This window comes from Homarus americanus, unplaced genomic scaffold (genome assembly GCF_018991925.1).
Source record: "Homarus americanus isolate GMGI-L3 unplaced genomic scaffold, GMGI_Hamer_2.0 scaffold54332, whole genome shotgun sequence".
Lineage (NCBI taxonomy): Eukaryota > Metazoa > Arthropoda > Malacostraca > Decapoda > Nephropidae > Homarus > Homarus americanus.
In genome coordinates this window covers 453,066-476,517 of record NW_024744014.1, presented here as the reverse complement: position 1 = coordinate 476,517, position 23,452 = coordinate 453,066, and the positions used below count along the sequence as shown (strand labels likewise).

General features: G+C 37.3%; 1 protein-coding gene across 2 annotated transcripts in view; it reads right to left on the bottom strand.

The window, feature by feature from the left end:
* Positions 1-23,093, bottom strand: part of LOC121877606 (protein brambleberry-like) — a 30,426-nt gene extending 7,333 nt beyond the window's left edge. The window contains exons 1-10 of one of the 2 annotated variants that reach the window (XM_042383409.1): positions 22,667-23,093; positions 19,604-19,743; positions 19,246-19,374; positions 12,758-12,943; positions 11,641-11,863; positions 6,779-6,895; positions 5,709-5,971; positions 2,661-2,784; positions 1,684-1,870; positions 678-818 (exon numbers count right to left, since the gene is read on the bottom strand). In XM_042383409.1, the coding sequence (XP_042239343.1) occupies positions 678-818; positions 1,684-1,870; positions 2,661-2,784; positions 5,709-5,971; positions 6,779-6,895; positions 11,641-11,863; positions 12,758-12,943; positions 19,246-19,374; positions 19,604-19,743; positions 22,667-22,808 (1,652 nt within the window). In that variant the 5' untranslated portion in view covers positions 22,809-23,093. Of the gene's footprint in view, positions 1-677; positions 822-1,683; positions 1,871-2,660; positions 2,785-5,708; positions 5,972-6,778; positions 6,896-11,640; positions 11,864-12,757; positions 12,944-19,245; positions 19,375-19,603; positions 19,744-22,666 lie in introns of both variants that reach the window. The other variant, XM_042383408.1, reaches the window with a different exon arrangement.
* Between the last annotated feature and the right edge of the window lie 359 nt (positions 23,094-23,452).

Below are 23,452 nucleotides of genomic sequence, written 5' to 3'. Positions count from 1 at the left end.
TAGAAACTTAGAATATGTAAAAAGATATATGCTTAGAATGTGTGGCACTAATGAAGGGCTTAAAAAGTTTCATAATGTGTAGAAATAATGGATTTAAGAAGTGAGGAAGTACAGTAACAGATTTATGATTTGTGGATATACAGTACAGTATTGAGACTTTAGGCCTTGGGAAACAATTGGATTAGGATGTACAGAAATAATGAACTTGGAAAGAGTTGAAATATGGACCTAAGTATGTGAGGGAATAAAGAAAAAAAGATGTTAAGAAATAATGAACTTGAGACTTGTAGAAAAAGTGAAAGATGTCTTAGTAAAAAATCATAAAAATAAAAGAAGGCAATTAAGAGCAGAAAAGTAGAAGTTGGAGAAAACATTGAGAAAAGACTAAAAACTAAAGTTAAGAAGAAAATATGAAGAATCTAAGAGAGTGTGGAAGACCAACAAGTGGTACTCATATGACCAGAGAGGAAAGATCACCCGAAGTTAATATAATGAGCAATTCATCAATTCTTCCCACAGCTAAACTTACAAGGTGTGACCAGGACACCAACAAACTACCCAATTTAAAACATTAACCTGTACACAGATAGACTATGTAATTATTTATGTTGTTCTCAAACCATAATTTCCTTTCATGATGCATTTACAAACAAGAGCAACACGATGTTTCAGCTCACCTTCTACGTAAAACGGACATATCAGGTAATGGCAAGGCAGACGGAGGTTCCTCGTCACTGGAGTAGTCACAAGTGGGTTCTGTCTTCGGGACATTTGCATTCACAACAGTGCTGTTCAGCTGGATTGGAGAAACATCTACACTGCTGAATCAGGAGAAAATATAACACAAATATTAATAAGTTGAAATAAACAAACATTTTCACTGTTACTCTACAAGACCTTGTTCATCATATACCAGGAACCATGAGTACATAAGAGACTCCACAGTCATTTGCTCTTACTACTATGACTTAAGTGTTCCCTTTCCACTATAAGGCCCCAAAGATATCCATGTGGTTCTCCCTATCACTTCATACAACCTAGTTGATCCCGTACACAATACCACCTCACCTAATCATGCATCAACCTGGGTTGTGAAACAATGTTAACATTCATGCAAAAAAATTTTTTAGGAAGGGGGGGGGGCTTATATAGCTTTGAGATAATCAACAATGTGTTGGTTATTTAGCATGTAGAAAGTATTCATAAATCATATATTTCCTGAAAGGTCAACCCCTGTGAAATTCTACTCTGTGTGAAACTAAAAAGACTGCCATACTCATACAATTTCTACCACTGGCAAGCTTCAATGGTGACTTTTCACAAACATTTCAAGATAATTACAATGATATTAGAGTACTTCAACAACTAAGGCCTTTAAACATGTACTGTATAAGGTTAGTAATTTCACTAGTCCATCAACAATTAAAAACTATGAGGAACAGAACTCTCAGTAATAACACAGTCACAGGTAACATGCATTGCCCAGATGGTAATAAGAAGTAATGCTTTTCATATATGACTCAAGTATTGTTTGGTTAGGATCCTCAGGAAACTAAACAGCTTTAGTTATTGATCATGTACGGTATTCTAATGTTATATAAAAAGCTAAAATTCACATATTAAATGACCCGATAGATAATCAAACCACAATAATTAAATCTTCAAATGAACTGTTATTCACACCTTGTGTTGTGCTGTTTAACAGGTGATCTCTCCACTGGTTTTGTTTTAAACAACTGTGTGAAGATTGGAGAAAATGTTGTGGTGGAAGGCTTGTATGTGACTGGTTGATGGATTCCCCCATTTTTTAGCTTCTTTTGTTTCTTTTGCCAATGATAAATACTCCAGAGGAATGAGCAGGACAGATTCACTGAAAAAATCAAATAGATGAAAAACAACACTGATGATAATGTAACTCCTCAATATGAGATTCCTCTTCTATCCATAACAGGAATGCATAATTCAAGAATACTAACATTACAGGTACAGAATTATAATGTATGACTGTTTAGCAAAGACACTGGATGCTTGAGAGCAATACTGTATGTGGGGTCTGTAGGGTGCAGAGAATATGGAAAACGGAAATGAGATGTGTAAGTGAAACAGGCGTCAGTGAAGAAAGCACATCAGGGTCTGCTCTGGTATTATGGACATATTGAGAAAATGGTATATGAAAGATTGATGAAGTGTATATTAGTCAAAGATGAATGATAGGAGGAAGACAGGAAGATTAATCAAGTAACTGGAAGGATGGAGTGATGGTTGTACAGTATTAGGAAGCATCAGTGTGTTTTAATGACCAGAGAATTTGGAGGGTGATAAGTGTTTGGAGGAGGGAATCGCTCCTGATAGGTGATGTTGGCTTATATACAGTATAATGAAAGTGGTATGTACATACATATATATATATATATATATATATATATATATATATATATATATATATATATATATATATATATATATATATATATATATATATATATATATATATATATATATATATATATATATATGTACAGAATACAGTATATATGTGTGAGTTCATTCAGTATGTATATGTATGTGTTTGTTCCATGTTACCTTCCATTAATTGGGAAAAGTTAGCTTGTATTTATTTATAAAAATATAAAAATAAATTACAAATCTTAGCAACTTACCCAATACACAGAATCCCAAAATAGTAGTGAGTGTAGAAAAATCTAAACTGGTGTCATGCTTCACTTCTGCCAGAGCATTGAGCGGCACCAACACCACCAGGGCTACCCGAGTCAGGTACGGTACCTGAAAAACAGCGACAATTTTGAAACCTCTTATAAATTCACACTACAAATAAAATATACTGCCTCGGTGACTGAAATCCTAGAAAGGTTTGCCCACGAACTATTTAAATATATGCTTTTACTATACTGTATAACCTTTAACACATTCAGTTGGTTGTTCAATCAATTGCAAGTTCAATTCCAGAGGGTGTAAAGATTATGCACATGGTATAGCAATATTCAACAGCACTGTAGGATTATATAACCATAACCACTACAAGTCTACAACTTAACACTTATTATTTATTTATTACAATATAATTCTCATAAGGCAAATTAAAGCACCTGCCCTAAACATGGCCAAGAGGTCAGATTTTTGACCTCTAAATTGATGATCTGGCCTCATTCACACATGCCTGTACTGTACTGAGAACCTATCTTGAATTCAGACAGAGAGCACCACAGCTACTGTGCTCTCATGAACAATAGAGGGATTTTACACAGGCCACTGCCCACCTTCCCTTGGCCACCTATTGTGAGTGGCCATTAGGTAAATAAAGTAAGGTAAATAAAGGCGGCCAGATGTAAAGACACCTCAAACTTGCATTCTCTCACTCTGTCTCACACATAAGCATGCCACCCTTCGCTTTACCTACTCTCGGTTTCACACTAAAATGCAGAAACTCTCTCGTCCTCTCATACATATACTGCACACACACACACACACCGACTCCACATGCTACGACGACTTAGGTCACTTGGGACACCCAGGCCAGAGCTGAGGACTATCTACAACACCTTTATTCTCCCCAAACTAACGTATGCGTCACCAGCCTGGTCGTCTTCTCTCAACTCCACCCAACAAAGTCGGCTAGAGAAGGTACAGAAATGGGCCTGCAGAATCATGCTCAGCGCAGAATACTCCGGCTACATCAATGCTCTCTCCACCCTGGAAATACCATCCCTCAGTGACCTCCACCACCAATCACTGGTAAGGTTTGGCAGTGAACTAATGCACCACCCTCGTCATCGCCACCTCCTGCCACCGGCAGCCCCCCACCCACCTCGAGCAGTCCGCCACTACAACAAAATTCAGCCCACAAGAGCCCGCACCAATAGATATAATAATGGCACCATCCCATCTATTGTTAAAATAATAAACATCTCCTGATTTATGTACTGTACAGCCCTGTAAATGTATTCAATGCACATTACATCATTATGTCTAAATCAAATGTAAGTCTGTATATTTTCAGCCACCGGCTGCAACTCTATTAATAAACCGTTTATTTCTATTATTATTATTATTAAATACATATAAGGAAAATAATACTCATACTCCAATTTTATTTTGGAATTTACATGGCACAGATTTTTATAAAATCTTATGAAACTAATTATTTATGAAGTGGCAGTTTCTGTGGCTCAGCTGGGTGTTATCAACAAAAATGCAGTAAATGCAACAAATGTAAAAACCTGTCTCTCACCATCAGTTTTGGAATATATTTTGTGTCGCAAACCTCGTCAGTTGTTCAATAACATATTATACTCTCTATTCTGTTATGACACATTATCATTATAATACAGTACAGTGAGTTCTGCTATAATGCGTGTCTAGACAACGCGAATTGGCTCTAACACGATTTATGAATAGAGGAACGATATTTGTATAACGTGAACGCTTGTTTGCTGTAACGCAATTTTTGCTTACTATTTCTCCAATTTTGTGGTATTAACCGTGAATATGGTAAAGAAGAATATCTCCAAGAAGCGTTCTGGTGATCGCATTCCCAGTGATGATCATAAAAGAAAGGCTATAACACTAAAGAAAAGCTCGATGTTATCAACCTCAAAATCACCCTTCTCCCCCATCAAGTTATATTCATATTTTTTCAAGGTAATGTGTTACATTTACTGTATGATTTCATTATTAGATATGAATCTAACATTTATTTAGACTGTGCTATCCTTTGTGTTAGGCTAACTACTAAATTTTTTTCGATTTCAAGTCGTAATCTGCACCTAACCCTATTTTCTCCATAAGCCCTGTTATTTCTATTACGCGAATTTCTATAACACGATGTTTTACAAGAACACAACTATCGCGTTATAGCAGAACTGACTGTACACAGAAATAAAAAAATTTATTCTCTTCCCAATGATGCCACCAAGTATCACTGGTAACGATTTGTTTGTCACTATCAAATTTAACAGATCGTTATTCAGAAACTCCAAAAGATAATCAAGTTCGTTTGAATTTTCAGTGACAGAACAGTCACTAGTTAGTCCACAACTAACTCTGTCAAAATCTAGAGTTTTAAACTGTAAGTCACCGGCAATCCATCCCCAACACTCTACGCCATAGCATCGTCTTCCCCTCCCTTTGCTAGTACTTGGCTCAGCTTTGCCACTGCTCGACTCATCTCTCTTTCTATTGGCTCTCCAACATCACTGTCACTCCTCTCTATGTCCAAGACAATTGTTACTTTCTGTTGAATCAATAAGATCAACATAAAAGTCAGGATTGGCAGAGGCATCCCCTTCTACTGCCTGCCGGTCAAGACACAGTTATCATACACCAACCTTCCCGTTCGCCACTGCGATAGTAACTCGGTGTTTTTTCATGACGTAAAATATGGACTCGGTGAAAGGAAACACTAGATAACTCGCCATACAGTACTTTCCAATCAAAGTTCATCTTCAAACTAATGCACGCAATTTAAAAATGTTCTGGGATATGTCTGTCCCACCTGCATTGTACTGCAGGAAGCATTTATGTGTGTATGCATCCCACCCATAATAAAAGAGCAAAATATGGCACTATTATTTTTGCTGAGGTTTATGAGTTTGGGAGTTACGTTCAGTTATTCAGGATAAAACACACACCATCTTTGTACAATTATGGATGATGCACCTCTAAAAATAAACTAAAAAGTAAGAACCAACCTGTAGAAAGCTAGCAGAAATCATTCCAATGAAGAAGTAGCTAATATGTAAGACACAACTATACACCTTCTGGACAGTGTTATCAGTGCCACCAACAAGAGATGTAATCCAAGACAACTTGTCTTCAACCCCGCGTCTAGTAGAGTGAAGGACGTCCATCAAATGATGCACCGTCGCGTTCATCCGCTGCAAATCATCCGTCAGTCGCCCATACTGATGAACAGTTTCCTCATGAGCTGACAGGATTTTTTGAGTACTGGTATCTAAGAGTTGTGAGTAAACAAAAGAAGATCTTATAACACAGAAAAGATCCTCTATTTATATAATTAAGGTTGAGCAAATTATTAAAACACATATTAACGAGTAAATAACTACCCAAGTTTGTTAATTTTTTTAATTTACTAGAATTACAATCACAGACAGACAATTAACATGGAACGCCCACTACACCCATGACTGCCCACATATAATCACCAACTGCCCTTGCCCATAACACACACATTCTCATCCACATGCTGGTGCTCTTTTGTTTAGAACTCTTGTCAACTATAATTGACACACAATTAATTATACAAACCGTCCTTTCTCTGTAGACACACACAGACGTACACAGTCACTCCAAAAGTTATCTTTACAATTTGTGCGAGACATTATGACAAAACCAACGAAGGATTTTGACAACCCTAATGAGACAACAGGAGTCGTAGTGTTCATTTTGAAATTTATTGAACCCCTCCGTAAACATCCCTTTTGGAGTGACTGTACATCATCCCTGCTATACCCTCCACAACCTAGCTTTCAGTCAGGGATACAAAAGCCTACTTTTAGAGTCTAAAAATCTATTGAAAATAAAATGGAATTAACTACCGGTAATTATTTTAGTGTAACCCACATGACCCCACAGGTGCCCAATAAATCCAACAGCTTAAAAATCTATTCCTATAATCAGCAGATGCACATGAAGAAGTCAACCAAATTCATTGATCCACACTTGATACTTTTTTCCTGTAGTCCTGCATGTATTAAGAGACAAATTACCAGGCATACAAAAAATTTACAATAAAACTCACCTAATTTCTGCCAGACCTCGAGTGCATTATCCTGTATCTTGGAGAGATCTTCAAGAATAGTGCTATGTGCATCTTTCTGGCTGTTCTCCTGTATCATCAACTGCTGATGTGCTTCATCTGGTGATAATATAAAGATCAAAATATAAACTGTGTGATACACAACTACTCCATCTACAAGAAGGCCTCCGATAACGACGGTTCTACTGATGGCGATTCATATTTAAGACCTTAGTTAATTTAGTACTCAATACAATTTACACGATTATTTTCTTCATATTTACGACGAATATAGAATAAAATATAAAATAAAATTACCTTTTCATATAAATAATATTAAATCCCAATATACAGTATATATATATATATATATATATATATATATATATATATATATATATATATATATATATATATATATATATATATATATATATATATACAATTAACCTCGGTTATGAACTCAATCCGTTCCAGAAGGTTGTTCGTTAACCGAAACGTTCGTTAACCGAAACCATTGTTGCAATGGGTTTTTGGGTAATTGGTTCCAGCTCACCGAAAATTTCCTAAATTCAACAAAAATTGTAAAAAAGTTCACTTACTTTGAGGTGTGTATGTAGAAGGCTCCTGGATGATGATGATGATGATGGGATTTAGAATGGGGGTGGAGGGGAAGGAAGAAGAGAAGGCATTGGGGTGGAAGAGAAGTCACCCCATGGTGCCATTTCACCCATAAAATTTTAGCTCTCTGGTTTAATTCAAGATTATTTTCTTTAAATCAACGCTGCACTGCATTATATATTGTCAAAATATAAAATATATTTCAAAATGACCAATAATTTGCTTGGAAACACAGAAAAAAAGCGTTTAGTTGAAGAGAGTCTCAAGCAAGATGTTACCTCCAGTGAAAACAGAGAGAGACTGACGCCTGTTTGCTGTGTTAAGAGGCTGGATGCCGCGCATTAAACTAGTCACTTTACCTTCAATTTTGTTCAATAATTGTTAAAATGACTAAAAAATTGAATATTAAACTTTTAAAATTATTGAATAGTATAAACTTCTTGATATTTACAAAAATAGTAAGGAATTTAAGCCCTAGAACCGATTAATGTATTGGCGGACTGATACTAAAGCTGGTTGCCCGGTCAGTGCAAGCGAAAACATGTTGAGGTCGGTTCGTAAGAAGTTCGTTAAGCGAATTTTTTTTCGTTAACCGAATTGAAGATCCTTATGGAAGGCAGTTCGTTAATCGAAATTACGTTAACCGAGGTGTTCGTTAAACGAGGGGTCACTGTATATATATATATATATATATATATATATATATATATATATATATATATATATATATATATATATATATATATATATATATATATATATATATATATATATATATATATATATATATATATATATATATATATATATATATATATGTGCGTGTGTGTTAAAACGGTATGAAAAAGGTGAGAGGTCTGTGGATATTATATGGTGCAAGCAATGAACATATTTTCTGAAGTGAATCCATTAATAGAATGAAGCATTAAAATTAACAGGGATGTGAAAAATGCATATGACCTCTACATAAAAATGTATAATGAGAAAAGAAAGCAGCTGCGCAAGGTTATTTCGACAGCTTTATTATTCAAAGACCTAAACCTTCAACTACACCATTAAATTCAGCATCATAAGCAGCTTCAGCATTAACTACAGGTTCAGTAACAGCTATGACATCTTTATGGAAAGCTACAGCTTCAGCCAGAGTTGAAACTACAGCTTCAGCCAGAGTTGAACCTACAGCTTCAGCCAGAGTTGAACCTACAGCTTCAGCCAGAGTTGAACCTACAGCTTCAGGCAGAGTTGAACCTACAGCTTCAGCCAGAGTTGAATCTACAGTTTTAACCAGAGTTGAACCTGATGACTTCGTCACCTGAGTAAAAACTCACACATCATCATTGGCTGTCCTTATGTTTTTTACTTCACCATCATTGGTGAGTAGAAATTTTGTTTTACATTCGTAAGTATTATTTAAAATATATACGAACAGTAAATAAGTGTTGCCTTTATATTCTTATGCAGAGAAATGACGATATGTTTTCACATGTACGCAATTACATACGTTGGCGTTCCCAATCCATCTCGCTTTTTTTCTTTACCATTAGTGGTTAGCTACTTCTGTTGTTCCATTTGTTAACATTAAATAACATTACTTAAAACATACATATTCATTACTTTACATTAATTTTACTACAGCTACAACCAGGGTCTTATTTTCTTCAGTTTCTCATGTAGAACCATCGTCACGGGTGTAAACACTAATGAAAACAATGCTGTCTCGTCTCCTCTTGTGTGTTTTAATATTCTACATATTATTAATGAATTGCATTGTTCATTTTGCATATATAAACATTAATTCAATCGAATACCTTTTCAGTAATAAACAATAATGAATCTTTTGTACATATTCTTAATAAGATAAATGACGGTGTTTCCCTGAGTGCACACGCATACGTTGCCGTTCCACTATCAGTCTCTCACTTTTTTCTTTACCATCAGTGGTTACTTCTACTGTACATTAAATAACATTAATTAAAACATACTTATACTTTTACATTAATTTTACAACAACAACCAGGGTCCTATTTTCTTCAGTTTCAGATGGACAAATGACATTATGGGTGTAAACACTGACAACAACAATGGCACCCCATCTCTTGTGTGACCATATTATTGTTATTATTGATTTATATTGTATAAGGAGCATTCATAAACATTTTTTATTTAGAGAATATAGTTTGCATTTTACTTAATTTTATTGTTTGGGGGGAAAGTGGATAAAAAGCCACACAAAAGATATGAAAAGGTCAGACTTTGGAAGGTATCTCATTATTATTGCTTTATTTTAATGGTAATGAATGATTCACAATACAATGATTCACCTACACTGCAAAATTGGAGGACACATTACTGTCATTATTCGAGGCTTTACTGTACTCCTAACTCCTATCAAAACCTCGAATTCCTTGTAAAAAAATTGTGAGGAGTTAAATACTGTACTGCCTTTCAGTTATCAATTACTGTACTATGTTTTCCCCCTCTAACATAAGGCAGTACCTGTTCAGTATATAAATATAGCACTTTCATATCGTTACATGAATGGTATCTACTACAGTAATAAACCTTTACAACCCTTAATGGCCAATTGTTTCATTGGCTGTAATTTGTCGTGTCTGGCTAATAAAGTGCCTGACGGACATACTATACTTGTGTTCTACAGTATTTATTCTCTATAACGTACTGTATTATAATATATTGCATAATTATTTATTTTGTAACCGTAACATTGATATACGTATCAAGTACGATGTTTGGGTCAGTCTCGTCAAAACAACCCATAGAAGCTGACGAGTTCAGAGTGGATTCACTCGCATACAAACTTGGGTTGTCACCGGACTCTTCACCACTGGTCTGCTTTACCAATATACAGTACTGTACGTTTGTCTTCTCTCTGGTGATGTACTCGTGGTATTCATTGTTGAGGTTGGCTGGCTGTTTTGTTCTTTATGTGTTTGTGTTTCTTACAATTATGATTGTTTTGGGGCGATATTTATGACCCTAGAGTAGCATCGTAGGTGGTAAATGGTTCGTAAGTATTATATTTAAAAATTTTACTCATCTTTCTTTTCTCCAATCATCAAGTATTCACGTATTAAAAGGGACTACATACAACCAATATTTAATACCACAGTCGGAGTTCTTCCCAATACAAACATTAAGGACCATTCACAGTAATTCACTTTTAAAGACTTTAATTTTTGTTTGTTGTGACCCTTATCCCTTTGACTCACAACAGAGAAACCTGATAGTTAAAAAAAACAAAAAAAAACAAAAATAAATAAATAAATAAATAAAAAGTTTTTACCTGAACTTATTAACCGAACAACAGTACCGCTGCTCCCCAACTTACGACGGGGTTAGGGACCGACATCCAGGGCGTATGTCGAAATGGTTGTAAGTCGGAAATTCTTAAATAATACATAGAAAATCTAAGATGGGGGTCTCTTTTTCTTCTCAACACCACAAAACACTCACTTTTAAGCTTGCCAGCCATTTTAAAATGAATTACAGATGAAAATTTTGTCTGTGTGCTGACTTTGGGACTCGAAAATACGTAATTTGACCAAATTTTGGTACGACTGAGGCAGGTCGTAAGTGCGGGTGGACGTAAGTCGAGTAGGTCGTAAGTCGGGGAGGAGCTATGTATCTCTAAGCATTTTACACACAAGATTCACATTGGTGAGATGGCATCCTTTGTTATTAACACAATGTTGGTGTACTCGCTCATTGTTCTCTGGAGTTCTCATGGTAGGTGTTTTCCCTGGAGGCTTCTTCTTTGAAGCAGAAGCCATTTCTCGTAAGATTTTAACCCACAACTTAATTATGTTGCAGCTAGGAACACCGTCATTCTGATGAATGTTAAACTGGCGGCAAAATAAATGCTGAATTGCAACCACACTCATTGTTTATAAAAAATGTCTCCATTACAAATGCACAATGCTGTACGGACCAGCGCTCCAAGGTGACTAATTGCTTTCAGTTGAACTGCACACGAGCTCAGTGTCACTGCCCCCCACTCCAAAGGTTTCAAGCACTGACGTATTTAAAAACCATCAGGTTTCTCTGCCAGACCCTGATGCTTTTCAACCCTTACCATACACCATTTCTTTCCCCTATCATCTCTACTCCTCCTCCAAGCAGATGCACTATTTTGTGTTTACCTGCCCGTGTAAAAAACTTTGATTCAAATGGGCCTCTCCTCCTAAACAAAAGATATGTACTGCAGTACGACCATCATACATTACCTAACTTTCGTTTAATTGTTTCTGTGATGAGCGCAAGTTCCCTTTGTCCTGATGCAATCAGTTTCTTCTCTCTCGACAGTTCACGCAGATTTGAGGAAACAAAGCTGTGAATTGCATGGTGTGCTGTTGAAAGCTGTTGCTGCTGTTGTTGAAGGTGTTTATGTCCATCACTCAGTGAGTCAAATGTCTTTGAGGTTGCTATTCCAAGGGCTTCTTGACTTTCCTGTAAAGCAGTCCAGTCCTTTAAAAAATCATCAACCAATAAATTATTTCAAAATATAGTCCCCCTTCATCCATGATCTCCAAGGCAATCAAATCTATGCTTTTACATGCAGTACCTTTTGTGTAAAATTTGGCTAATATGCATTCATCCTGTCTCAAGATACATTTTAGTTCCAGTGATCTTTTGACTTCAAAAAGATACCTGTAAACATTGGTTTGGAAATAAGAGTAGTGGATGAGTGGAACAAGTTACCAAACATCATCATTAACTCGAATACGCTGGATAGCTTCAAACATACAGTAGGTTGGATGGATATATGAGCGATAGGGGTTGGGTGTAAACGGGACTGCCTAGTATGGGCCAATAGGAACGCTGCAGTTTCCTCCATTCCTATATAATAAGGTTTAGAAATTTACACACAGTACTTAATGTATGTTTGGTATGTTTAGCCTTGAGATATCTTGCATATGAGTATAATACACAATTTTGTATTGACTTTGACCTACTACCAGTACCTTCAAAAGTCAAAAACACAGATTTGTTGAAAGACAGACAGGGTGATTTCAATAAGATTCCTCTATGTCCAGCGTAAGGCTCTATGAAGCTGAAATCAATTATAACCTCAATATTCAACTCATAATTGCATAAGTTCTTCTGTTTTTCTTAAGCTCATAAAAATTTCACACTTGAAGCACTATGTTAAAATATGAGGAATAAACAATATATTTAAAGAAGTGCACAGCTCGTGGCTGGGTAAGTAAAGTCATTCAGGCTAAATAGTCCACACAATAAGGGCATACAGCACAGTTTGTTTATATTAAAAAGAAGACTAGATAAGTGATGAAAAAAAGATGAAACACTGAAAATCTGGCTGAAGATAACCAACAAACTGACCTGCAGGTCATCCATTGACTTTATTTGTTCTTCAGCTGTATGCATTAACATGTTGACTGCCATCTGGGTCTTGGCTCCAAACTGTTCTTGACGGGAAGCATAACAAACTGCTCTTGCACGATTAGATACAATATGATAAGCATTCCAGGTGTTTGGATCCATGTCTTTAGTACAATCTGAAATTGTCTGTAACGAATTAAAAAATATATATATAATAACTACTGTATATTGTAGTATACACTGTAACATAGAAAAATGCAGCACACTCAATCAGCTACAAGTCACAAGGTATTGCAGTTTTATGAATGGTAAGGACTACTATAACAGCTCATTAGAAACCAATATTTCAGTATATATATATATATATATATATATATATATATATATATATATATATATATATATATATATATATATATATATATATATATATATATATATATATATATATATATATATATATATATATATATATATATATATATATATATATATATACTGTATATATATAATAATAATAATTAACGGTTTATTGAAAGAGCTTGGCAGCCAGAAGGCTGAAAATATACAGTTACATATTTGGGGAATGGGTTTCGAATTACAAATAATATACAAGTAACATAAGTGATACAAATAAGATATATAATAACTAGATGGGGAAAAGCTCAAACTACAGTGCATTTCAACATAGTGACAGTGCAAGAAGTAGTATTTACTGGGAGTGAATACACTGGTTTATTACAAGTTATTGATAATTTTACAATGGTTGGGACTGGGCTGTTCTTATAGCGATCAGTTCTGCATGTATGGGCTGGATGCGGTTGTGGTGCCGAACAGCACCTGGCCAGGGTATCTCAGGTGGTAGTAGGATTGTGCTCTTGGTGATGGTGAAACTTACCAAATTTGCAGATGAGGTCGTGGTGATGGTCAGTGAGATTGAAGGGTCAGTGTGTTGAGCGCTTGATATGTGAGTAGGGAAAGGAGAGAATAATCTAGATAAACCTCACTTCATGTTAATCTAACCCATCGGCGTTCACAGAAGTGAGAAAACGCGAAGTGAAACAACATAAATATATGGGATTAATTAAATAGAGACCGGTCAATTTCAAACTCCACTTTTTTTCAGGACACAATACTAATGCGGTAGTAAAAATATTATCTTAACTTTATGATGGTATGCACACACAATTAATAATTAAGAGAAATATCAATAATATTAGGTTTTTAACACTTACATTAGTAGAAAAAATGGCTGGGCACACGGGGATGGGCGGTTGGTTCCGAGGCAGAGGGCAGATTATTGGCCCTCACCTGTGTCACTTGTATCAATTGTATCACTATCCACCACAGAGGCTTGCAGGGCCTCTTTGTCAAACTCCCCAAAGTCCATATAAGTCCATATCCTCACCATAATTATCACTATCACTGATCAAATAGTTGTGTGTGGTATGGTGAAGAACTCGTAATGTTTTTGATGATCACACTAGGCAAGACCTCGCTCGCGCCGCCTTCCGCTGGTAAAGGGTATACATCATGAAGTGAGATTCCGCCGCAGGGTACCGCTTAAAAGTAGAAATTGTAGGTGGGACTGGCAGAAAGCGAAAATCACCGTATATATATACAGTTGTACCCCGCTTTACGCGGTTTCACTTAACGCGATTTCTCATATACGCGGTGCCTCGCCAGAACCGAACTTTCGCTTAACGCGTTTCATCTACCCATATACGCGCAGAGTGTCCGGCTCGAGACGCTATTTTTAGATTCGCCCCACCCGCCACCCGCTGCCGCCTGCCTCGCCTCTCCCTCCTCCTCCTCCTCCCTCCCTCCCCTCCCGCCTCCGCCTCCCTCCGCCTGGGCAAGCCGCTCTGTAAGGTTGCGCAGTGTGTGTCTTTGTTGCGTTATCACTGACATCATATGACATATCGGACTGTGATTGGCCATGCATCCCTACCCCCCTCTGCTGCTAGCTGTAATTGGTTTAAAGTAATATGACGTGTCCACCCGGGGAGGGAGAGAGGTAGGAAAGAGGACGCTGCCGCGCTAGTTTCATCCCTCCAGGTCACCCCGTGTATACGTGCATCCATTGTTCTGTGAAATGGCTTCCGCCGGACCACCACCGCCACCAGAGAGAAACCTTTCCTTACCTGGACCCAGTCGCCCTAAGCCCAAGAAGACACGCCGTGGCCTAAGCTACGAAGTGAAATACCAGATCATTCAAGATTTGGAGAAAGGAACACTCAAGCTGATCTCGCGCGCCAGCATGGCGTCAACGAATCTACGATTCGTACTATTAAGAAGGATGCAGCCAGGATTAAAGAACACATGAAAATCACAAAGTCTGCAGGTGCTTCAATGATCAAGTATTGCCAGAACAGGGTGCTGGTAAAGGTGGAAAATTTGCTGGTGAGTTACTTGATTCGTCAGGCAAGACGGAACATGGCGGTCGACACGCGCTCAGTGCAGGAGTACGCACGTGAACTTTACGCAGCAGTGTCACGTAAGCTGGGAATTGCAGAGCCCAAACCCTTCAATGCTTCCTCTGGTTGGCTGCATAGGTTTAAGAAGAGGAACAAGATCACCAACATCAACATTGGTGGTGAGGAAGCGAGTGCTGACCGTGTGGCGGCAAGAGATTTTCCTCCGTTCTTACGTGAGGTTATGGAGGAAGGACAGTACACTGACGACCAGGTGTTTAACATGGACGAATCTGGTCTCTTCTGGAAAAAGCTACCTTCCAAGACCTTCGTTGTCCAGTCTGCCAGCAAGGTAAGGGGTCGGATGTTGCAGAAGGAACGCATCACCGTCCTCTTTACCACCAATGCCTCCGGTACCTGTAAACCAAAGTTATCGGTGATTCACACAGCCCGCAAGCCGCACGCCTACAAGAATATGGACATGAACAAGCTTAATGTCCACTGGCTAACCACACGTAAGGCGTGGATGTCCTCTTCTCTGTCCCTCTTCTGGTTTGACGACTGTTTTGTTCCCGACGTGAAGAAATTCTGCGAGCAACAGAATGTTCCATTCAACATTTTGTTGCTCCTTGACAACGCACCTGGACACTCGCCCCTACTTATGGATCGTCACCCCAACGTAAAAGTGGTCTTCCTTCCTCCCAACACTACGTCATTAATCCAGCCCATGGACCAGGAGTTGATCTGCAATGTGAAAGCTGCATACTCTGCAAAGAAGTTCAAGCTCCTGAACGACTCTACCAACACCAAGGATGAGTTGCGTAAGCTGGGTGACACCGACAGCGAGAGTAAAAGCGACGAGGACAAGGAACAAGAGGTGGCGACTCAAGAAGTTCTCGTCAAACAGTTTTGGAAGAAGTTTAACGTCAAACAAGCTGTAGACTTCTTGGTGGAGGCATGGGATCAGCTGTCTATTGCTACGATTCGTCACGCATGGAGACATGTGTTGCATGGCATACCAGCTGAGAGGAGGAGTCAACCTGTGACTGGTGAGGTTCAGACTGTTGCAGTAGCAGTGGACCTTGCCAGAGAAGCTGCGCACAATATTACAGCTGAAGGCTTCTCCGAGACCACCAACGAAGACATCCTGGATGTGATCAGAGATCCTGAAGTGACTGCCGACGAGATGTTGGAAGATGATCACGTCAGTGAAGAGGAAGAAGGTGCGTCATTCTCCGAAGAACACAAGTTAAGTCATAGTGATATTAAGGGTGCCATGGAGTGTGCAGAAAAAATGAAGTCCTTCCTTTCCCGCGACAATGACGACGACCGCTATGAAATCTTCCATACCCGGCTGGTGCAGGCTATGGAGCCGTACATCACGGTGTATCAAGACAACATTAACACTAGCCGTCAAAAAAGCATTACCGAGTTCTTCGCCCGCAACCCACCACAGCCAGCCAGAGCCAGTGATAGTGACAGTGAAAGTGACTTTGAGGGATTTGTCAGGGAAGCCCCGACAACTGTAAGTGACAGTGATGCACCTAGTAATGGTGATTCACCTGAGGGCCAGTAATCTGCCCTCTGCCTCGGAACCAGCCTCCATCCCCGTATGCCGACCCATCTCTTCTACTAACATAAGTGTTCAACATAACTTTTAGTTTTCCTCACCTAACCTTTATTTTTCCTAACTTAACCTTTATTTTTCCTAACCTAACCTCTTCTATATTACTTGTTTGTTCATACCATCATAAAGTTAAGATAAAATTTTTACTACAAGATACTGTAGTTGTGTCGTCAAAAAGTGGAGCTTGGGGGTAGGGCCAGTCTCTATTGGAATTAATCCCATATGTTCTGTTGTTCACTTAACGCGGTACCCTATGGGTTCAATTGACCGCGTTAAGCGGGGTACAACTGTATATATATTAGGTAGTTCTCGGTTAACGAACTCAACTGCCTCCAGAAGGTCGTTTGCTAACCTAAACGTTTCGTTAAATGTAAACCATTGTTTCAATGGGTTTTGGGTACTGGTTCCAGCTCACCGAAAATTTCCTAAATTCAACAAAAATGGTAGAAAAGTTCACTTACTTTGAGGTGTGTATGTAGAAGGCTCCTGGATGATGATGATGATGATGGGATTTAGAATGGGGTGGAGGAGAAGGAAGAAAAGAAGGCATTGGGGTGGAAGAGAAGTCACCCCATGGCGCCATTTTACCCATAAAATTTTAGCTCTCTGGTTTAATTCAAGATTATTTTCTTTAAATCAATGCTGCACTGCATTATATATTGTCAATATATAAAATATATTTCAAAATGACCAATAATTTGCTTGGAAACACAGACAAAAAGCATTTAGTTGAAGAGAGTCTCAAGCAAGATGTTACCTCCAGTGAAAACAGAGAGAGACTGACGCCTGTTTGCTGTGTTAAGAGGCTGGATGCCGCACATTAAACTAGTCACTTTACCTTCAAATTTGTTCAATAATTGTTAAAATTACTAAAAAATTGAATATTAAACTTTTAAGATTATTGAATAGTATAAACTTCTTGATATTTACAAAAATAGTAAGGAATTTAAGCCCTAGAACCGATTAATGTATTGGCGGACTGATACTAAAGCTGGTTGCCCGGTCAGTGCAAGCGAAAACATGTTGAGGTCGGTTCGTAAGAAGTTCGTTAAGCGAATTTTTTTTCGTTAACCGAATTGAAGATCCTTATGGAAGGCAGTTCGTTAATCAAAATTACGTTAACGATCGATGTGTATATATATATATATATATATATATATATATATATATATATATATATATATATATATATATATATATATATATATATATATATATATATATATATATATATATATATATATATATATATATATATATATATATATATATACAGTGACCCCTCGGTTAACGAACTCAATCCGTTCCAGAAGGTCGTTCGTTAACCGAAAAGTTCGTTAACCGAAACCATTGTTTCAATGGGTTTTTGGGTAATTGGTTCCAGCTCACCGAAAATTTCCTAAATTCAACAAAAATGGTAGAAAATTTCACTTACTTTGAGGTGTGTATGTAGAAGGCTCCTGGATGATGATGATGATGATGGGAATTACAATGGGGGTGGAGGAGAAGGAAGAAGAGAAGGCATTGGGGTGGAAGAGAAGTCACCCCATGGCACCATTTCACCCATAAAATTTTAGTTCTCTTGGTGTATTTCAAGATTATTTTCTTTAAATCAACACTGTACTGCATTATATATTGTCAATATGTAAAATATATTTCAAAATGACCAATAATTTGCTTGGAAACACAGAAAAAAAGCATTTAGTTGAAGAGAGTCTCAAGCAAGATATTACCTCCAGTGAAAACAGAGAGACTAACGCCTGTTTGCTGTGTTAAGAGGCTGGATGCTGCGCATTAAACTAGTCACTTTACCTTCAATTATGTTCAATAATTGTTAAAATGACTAAAAAATTTAATATTAAACTTTTAAAATTATTGAATAGTATAAACTTCTTGATATTTACTAAAATAGTTAGGAATTTAAGCCCTAGAACCGATTAATGTATTGGCGGACTGATACTAAAGCTGGTTGCCCGGCCAGTGCAAGCAAAAACATGTTGAGGTCGGTTCGTAAGAAATTCGTTAACCGAATTTTTGTTCGTTAACCGAATTGAAGATCCTTATGGAAGGCAGTTCGTTAACCGAAATTTCGTTAACCGAGGCGTTCGTTAAACGAGGGGTCACTGTATATATATATATATATATATATATATATATATATATATATATATATATATATATATATATATATATATATATATATATATATATATATATATATATATATATATATATATATATATATATGAAGTCCTTAGAAACATTCTTGAATAACAGGAAACTGAGATGGTTAGACATGCAAGCAAAGCAATATTTATGATACATCAAGACAGTAAAGAATAAAATTCCAAAAAGCTTGGGGGACCTGTTCCACTTTCTTTAGGTGAGACTAATGTTAATCTGGGAGACTGAAAAATAAACTTTGGCACAATTAGTTAAATGCTCACCATGTCACTAGTGCAGGGATAAATTGGTCGCCCCTCTGCCACTGATTGACAGTTCAGAAGGTTGACAGCTACTTTGGATAAGTCTTCTTCAGTCAGTTCTGCACATGATGTCTGTAGTCCCAAGATAACCTGAAACAAGATATTTTGTCAACTACCAATATACTGCATATAATATACCCAGTAATTACATACATTTTAATAAAATAATATAAAAATATAACCAGAGTACATAACAGTATACAATTTCTTACAATAATGCGACCTACTAAATTTGCCATTGATACAAGATGACTTGCAATTTCTGAAAGAGAAAGAAATATTCACAAAACCTCACATAAAATATATACCAATATCTTACCTTATGATGACAAACATCTAACTCAGACAGCTTCAAGGAGGTATATGCTGCAGCTTCCATTAAGAACTTCTCATCTGAAGACTTTATTTCAAATGGTATTTTAGCAGCTAAAACAACTTCTGTCACAACACCTGCATCTTCTGCAATAAAGGGTTGGAAAAAAAAAAGCAAATTACATTACGAAACTGTTCTTTTACTGGAAATACATCATACGGGGGAATAAAAGAAAGTAATTTGAAGTAGCAAATGGGCCATGGTCTCCTCCAGCATGTTCAAGTGATTTAGAACAAACAATTATCGAATAATGTCCGAGTGTTTTAACGGATCACTGACTGGTGCCAAACTTTGGTTTGTCCCTGATAAATTCATTGTTCATGGATTATTTTTATTTTTGCTGTATTTTTAATAATTTCACCACTTATCAGCTAACTAGCCATTCGAGCAGTTGGTCTACCCAGTGTTAGTACAAGAGGAAACTGGAGTGCCAGGAGGAAGCATGTGATGATCGGTAGAGTCACAAGGGATACCATCCTTCACACAGTGTTCTGGTCAAGCAGGACTCGAACCCTTGACACATTCGTGAGAGATGGTTTGCGTTCATGTAAACGTGCCGTGAAGGCTTCTGCAAAAAACATTTCACGTGATGAACTTTGCAACTAGGGCAGTGAACACTTAAGTCACCAAGGTTACCTTGGCGAAGAGTCTATTCTTATCAGTGCCACAATACATCAGAAATTGAGGAAAACCTAACGGAAAAGTAACAGTTGCCTTAGTTCACCAGAGTTAAGTGTAAGAGTAGAAAACAGAGCAATAAACCAATGATACTCATTAGTGGTCCTACTCGGACCACTTAGGTTAACGAACACATTTTACACATTTATTTTTGCATGGCTGATAAAAGTACAAAAGTACAAACATTACTGATAAACAGTCATATAAAAGTACAAAAGTACAATGATAAAAATCAACATAAAAGTACAAACATTACTGATAAAGTCACATGATGTCAAACGGCTCGTAGCAAATCTTTAACAGTTCTTCATCCACTACTGAATTTGTCCCACAGTTTGAAGAGCTGTTCTTGGTGATGTACATAATTGGCCCGTTGTTTTCGTAGCACTTTACTAATGGACAAGAGCCGCACCTGGAGTGTCACTAGTTTTGCTTCATTATGGAGTAACTTGATTAACAAATAAAAGTTAAGTTGTCCTTTTTCTTGCTTTCAAGTTAAGGCAATTATGCCACCCTTCACAGTCATTACTGTATTTGTGCCGACACACCTTTTAAATACACTCCAAGCAGATGGGGTCCAGATGTCATTCCTGAACCTCTAGTCAGCTACTTGTTTGAAGTGTGCAAGGTGGGCCATGCATACCAAGCACTGGTCAGCCATGGTCAGGACTCAGAATGTGACTGATCCTGTAATCTAACAACAACATGAAGTGACTTTACACTTTATAAACAGACAGGAAACTCCTTTGTTACGAATGTGAATCATGGTTCATTGACCAAGTTCTACTAACACAAACGCATAAAATTCGTTCTTCATACCGATTGTGCCCTCGGTATTCACTCATTCAAACTTCATATTTCAATGAACCAAAAGAGACATAAAACAAATCTCAAACTCATTCCTCAACCACTAGTCAGCTACTTGTTTTAAGTGTGCAAGATGGGCCGAGTTAGAAATGCGTGGGCCAAGTTGGTTATTTAAGATGGGTCGAGTTGTAAGTACACCGCAATAGTAACACCTAAAAGTTTGTATACCTAGAAGCTGTATAAGAATCATAATTCAGGAAGACAGTTCCCTCTCCCTAGAGAGACGAGTCGCATAACAGGCATTAGCTAAGCTGAAGCATTCATAATTCCCACCGCAGCAAGGCCAAGCATTGGCCAATGTTGCCATATTTAAACCATACAAGAACAAGATAGTTAAGGCAATATAAAACAACAACAAAAATTACTACTGTAGAAGCCTCTATGGTTCCTGCAATGAGCTCTCAAGCAACTAAGCCGGGGTCCTTATATGCCAAAACTGCAAGATAGATTACCACAAGGGATGCTTATGAGTGACTGAGGATCTATTTGAAGCCCTCAAATGCATCTCAGCTTTAGACAATAAACCTGTCATGTTTCTTTGCAGAGAATATATGACACAAGTTAAGGAGGTATTAAAGCCTGTAGAGGAGCATGAAACCACGACAGATAAGTTAGATAACTACAAGCTTGCCAAGTTATCATGCAGAACGAATATAAGAATATACTTTTTCACAGTGTGGTAGAAACGGTCTACCAGCCCAAGCTGTGGAATCAAGAACAGAACAGTACTGGGCTTCAAAATAGACCTCGACAAAATTATTAAGAACAATGGAGGGATCCTACACAGGGAGCTGGCCTCCTTCCCTCAGTATGGCCACCTCTAATTAATGGCCATTATGTAAGATTTCTCTTGTTGCCACCCGAAGAATTTTGAGAATTTTATGGATGTACTCAATAGTCTAAACAATTCTAAGACACTTTTCTTCTATACTGTAATGCTTCTCTGGCAAATAACCTAACCTCCTAACCGAGTGTCTTAGTGTTGCAACCCAAAAAATTCTAAAAACTCTTTGGCTGGCAACAAGTGAAATAATAACACATACCAAAAGGTAAATAAGATAGCACATTACAGCTGTAGCACCAACACCCTCCATTACCATGCTATATAATACATGACCCAACTCAGAAAAATAGCATTTCCTCAATAGGGGAATATTACATTAGGTTAAATACTGACATTAAATAACCACTCAGAGGGGGGAGGGGGTAGGTCAGGCTATGCTAGGTTAAATAAGGAAAACATTGGTATTTTGTTTTTTCTCCAGAAATAAACTATCTCCAATAATAAAAACAAAAACAGCAAAATTCATGCAGGAAAAAAAATGTGTTTGCTGGCGAAATCGCTCACAGCACTTAAGTAAACGTTTGCCAATTTTAGACATGGACTTTACTTACATTCAGTAATGAAACATCAAAACAGTAAACACATTAATTCTGGGAATCATAAACACCAAATAAACTTACCATTTGTATTCCCAAAGGCAGTGTCTGAGCTGATGACAATGGGCTGTTTCTCCTTCGTTTTAGCTTTAAATAACCAAGTGAACAACCCTCCATGGCACAAGTTAACAAAAAATAACAATAAGATTATCTCCAATATTTTCATGGTAGATATGAGGAAATCCAGAACATGAGACGGTGAAAAATACGAGTAGAAGCAGAGACACCAGCGGGAGGAACCGTCAGCTGTTTTGTTTTGAAGCGGGGTAGTTAAGGCACCCTATTGGTCCTCCACTCTTGTCAAGTTGCCATATCCTGACTATATTTTTGTTTTAATTTCCACCACTTAATCAGATAATTAACCGTTCGGGTGGTTGGTCAGGTGTTAGTACAGAAGGAAACCTTAATCCGTGAAACTTATGGTGATGTTTGTTAGGATCACACTCAAGGATAACAACACCCTTCTCTTGTGTCTCCAGGCCAAGGAGGAGTCAAATAATTCACATTGTTCAGCGATACGTATAGCCACCAACACTAGTCATGCACTCTTAATATTTATATAACTTCTACAGTAAATGACAACAATTTAGTTTCAATTATTAACCATATCTAACTATAATATAACATTATTCTCAAAAGATAACGTGGCACCTGTCCCTTTAAACCTGTAACAACGTGCTTCCATGATGCTGTGGCATTAGTCATTTGATAATATACTGTATTATATCTTTCAGGTAGGTTCAATATTTCTACATCTATGAGATTATGTGCATGGTTTACCTAATTAAGTGATATCTTCAATATCTTACA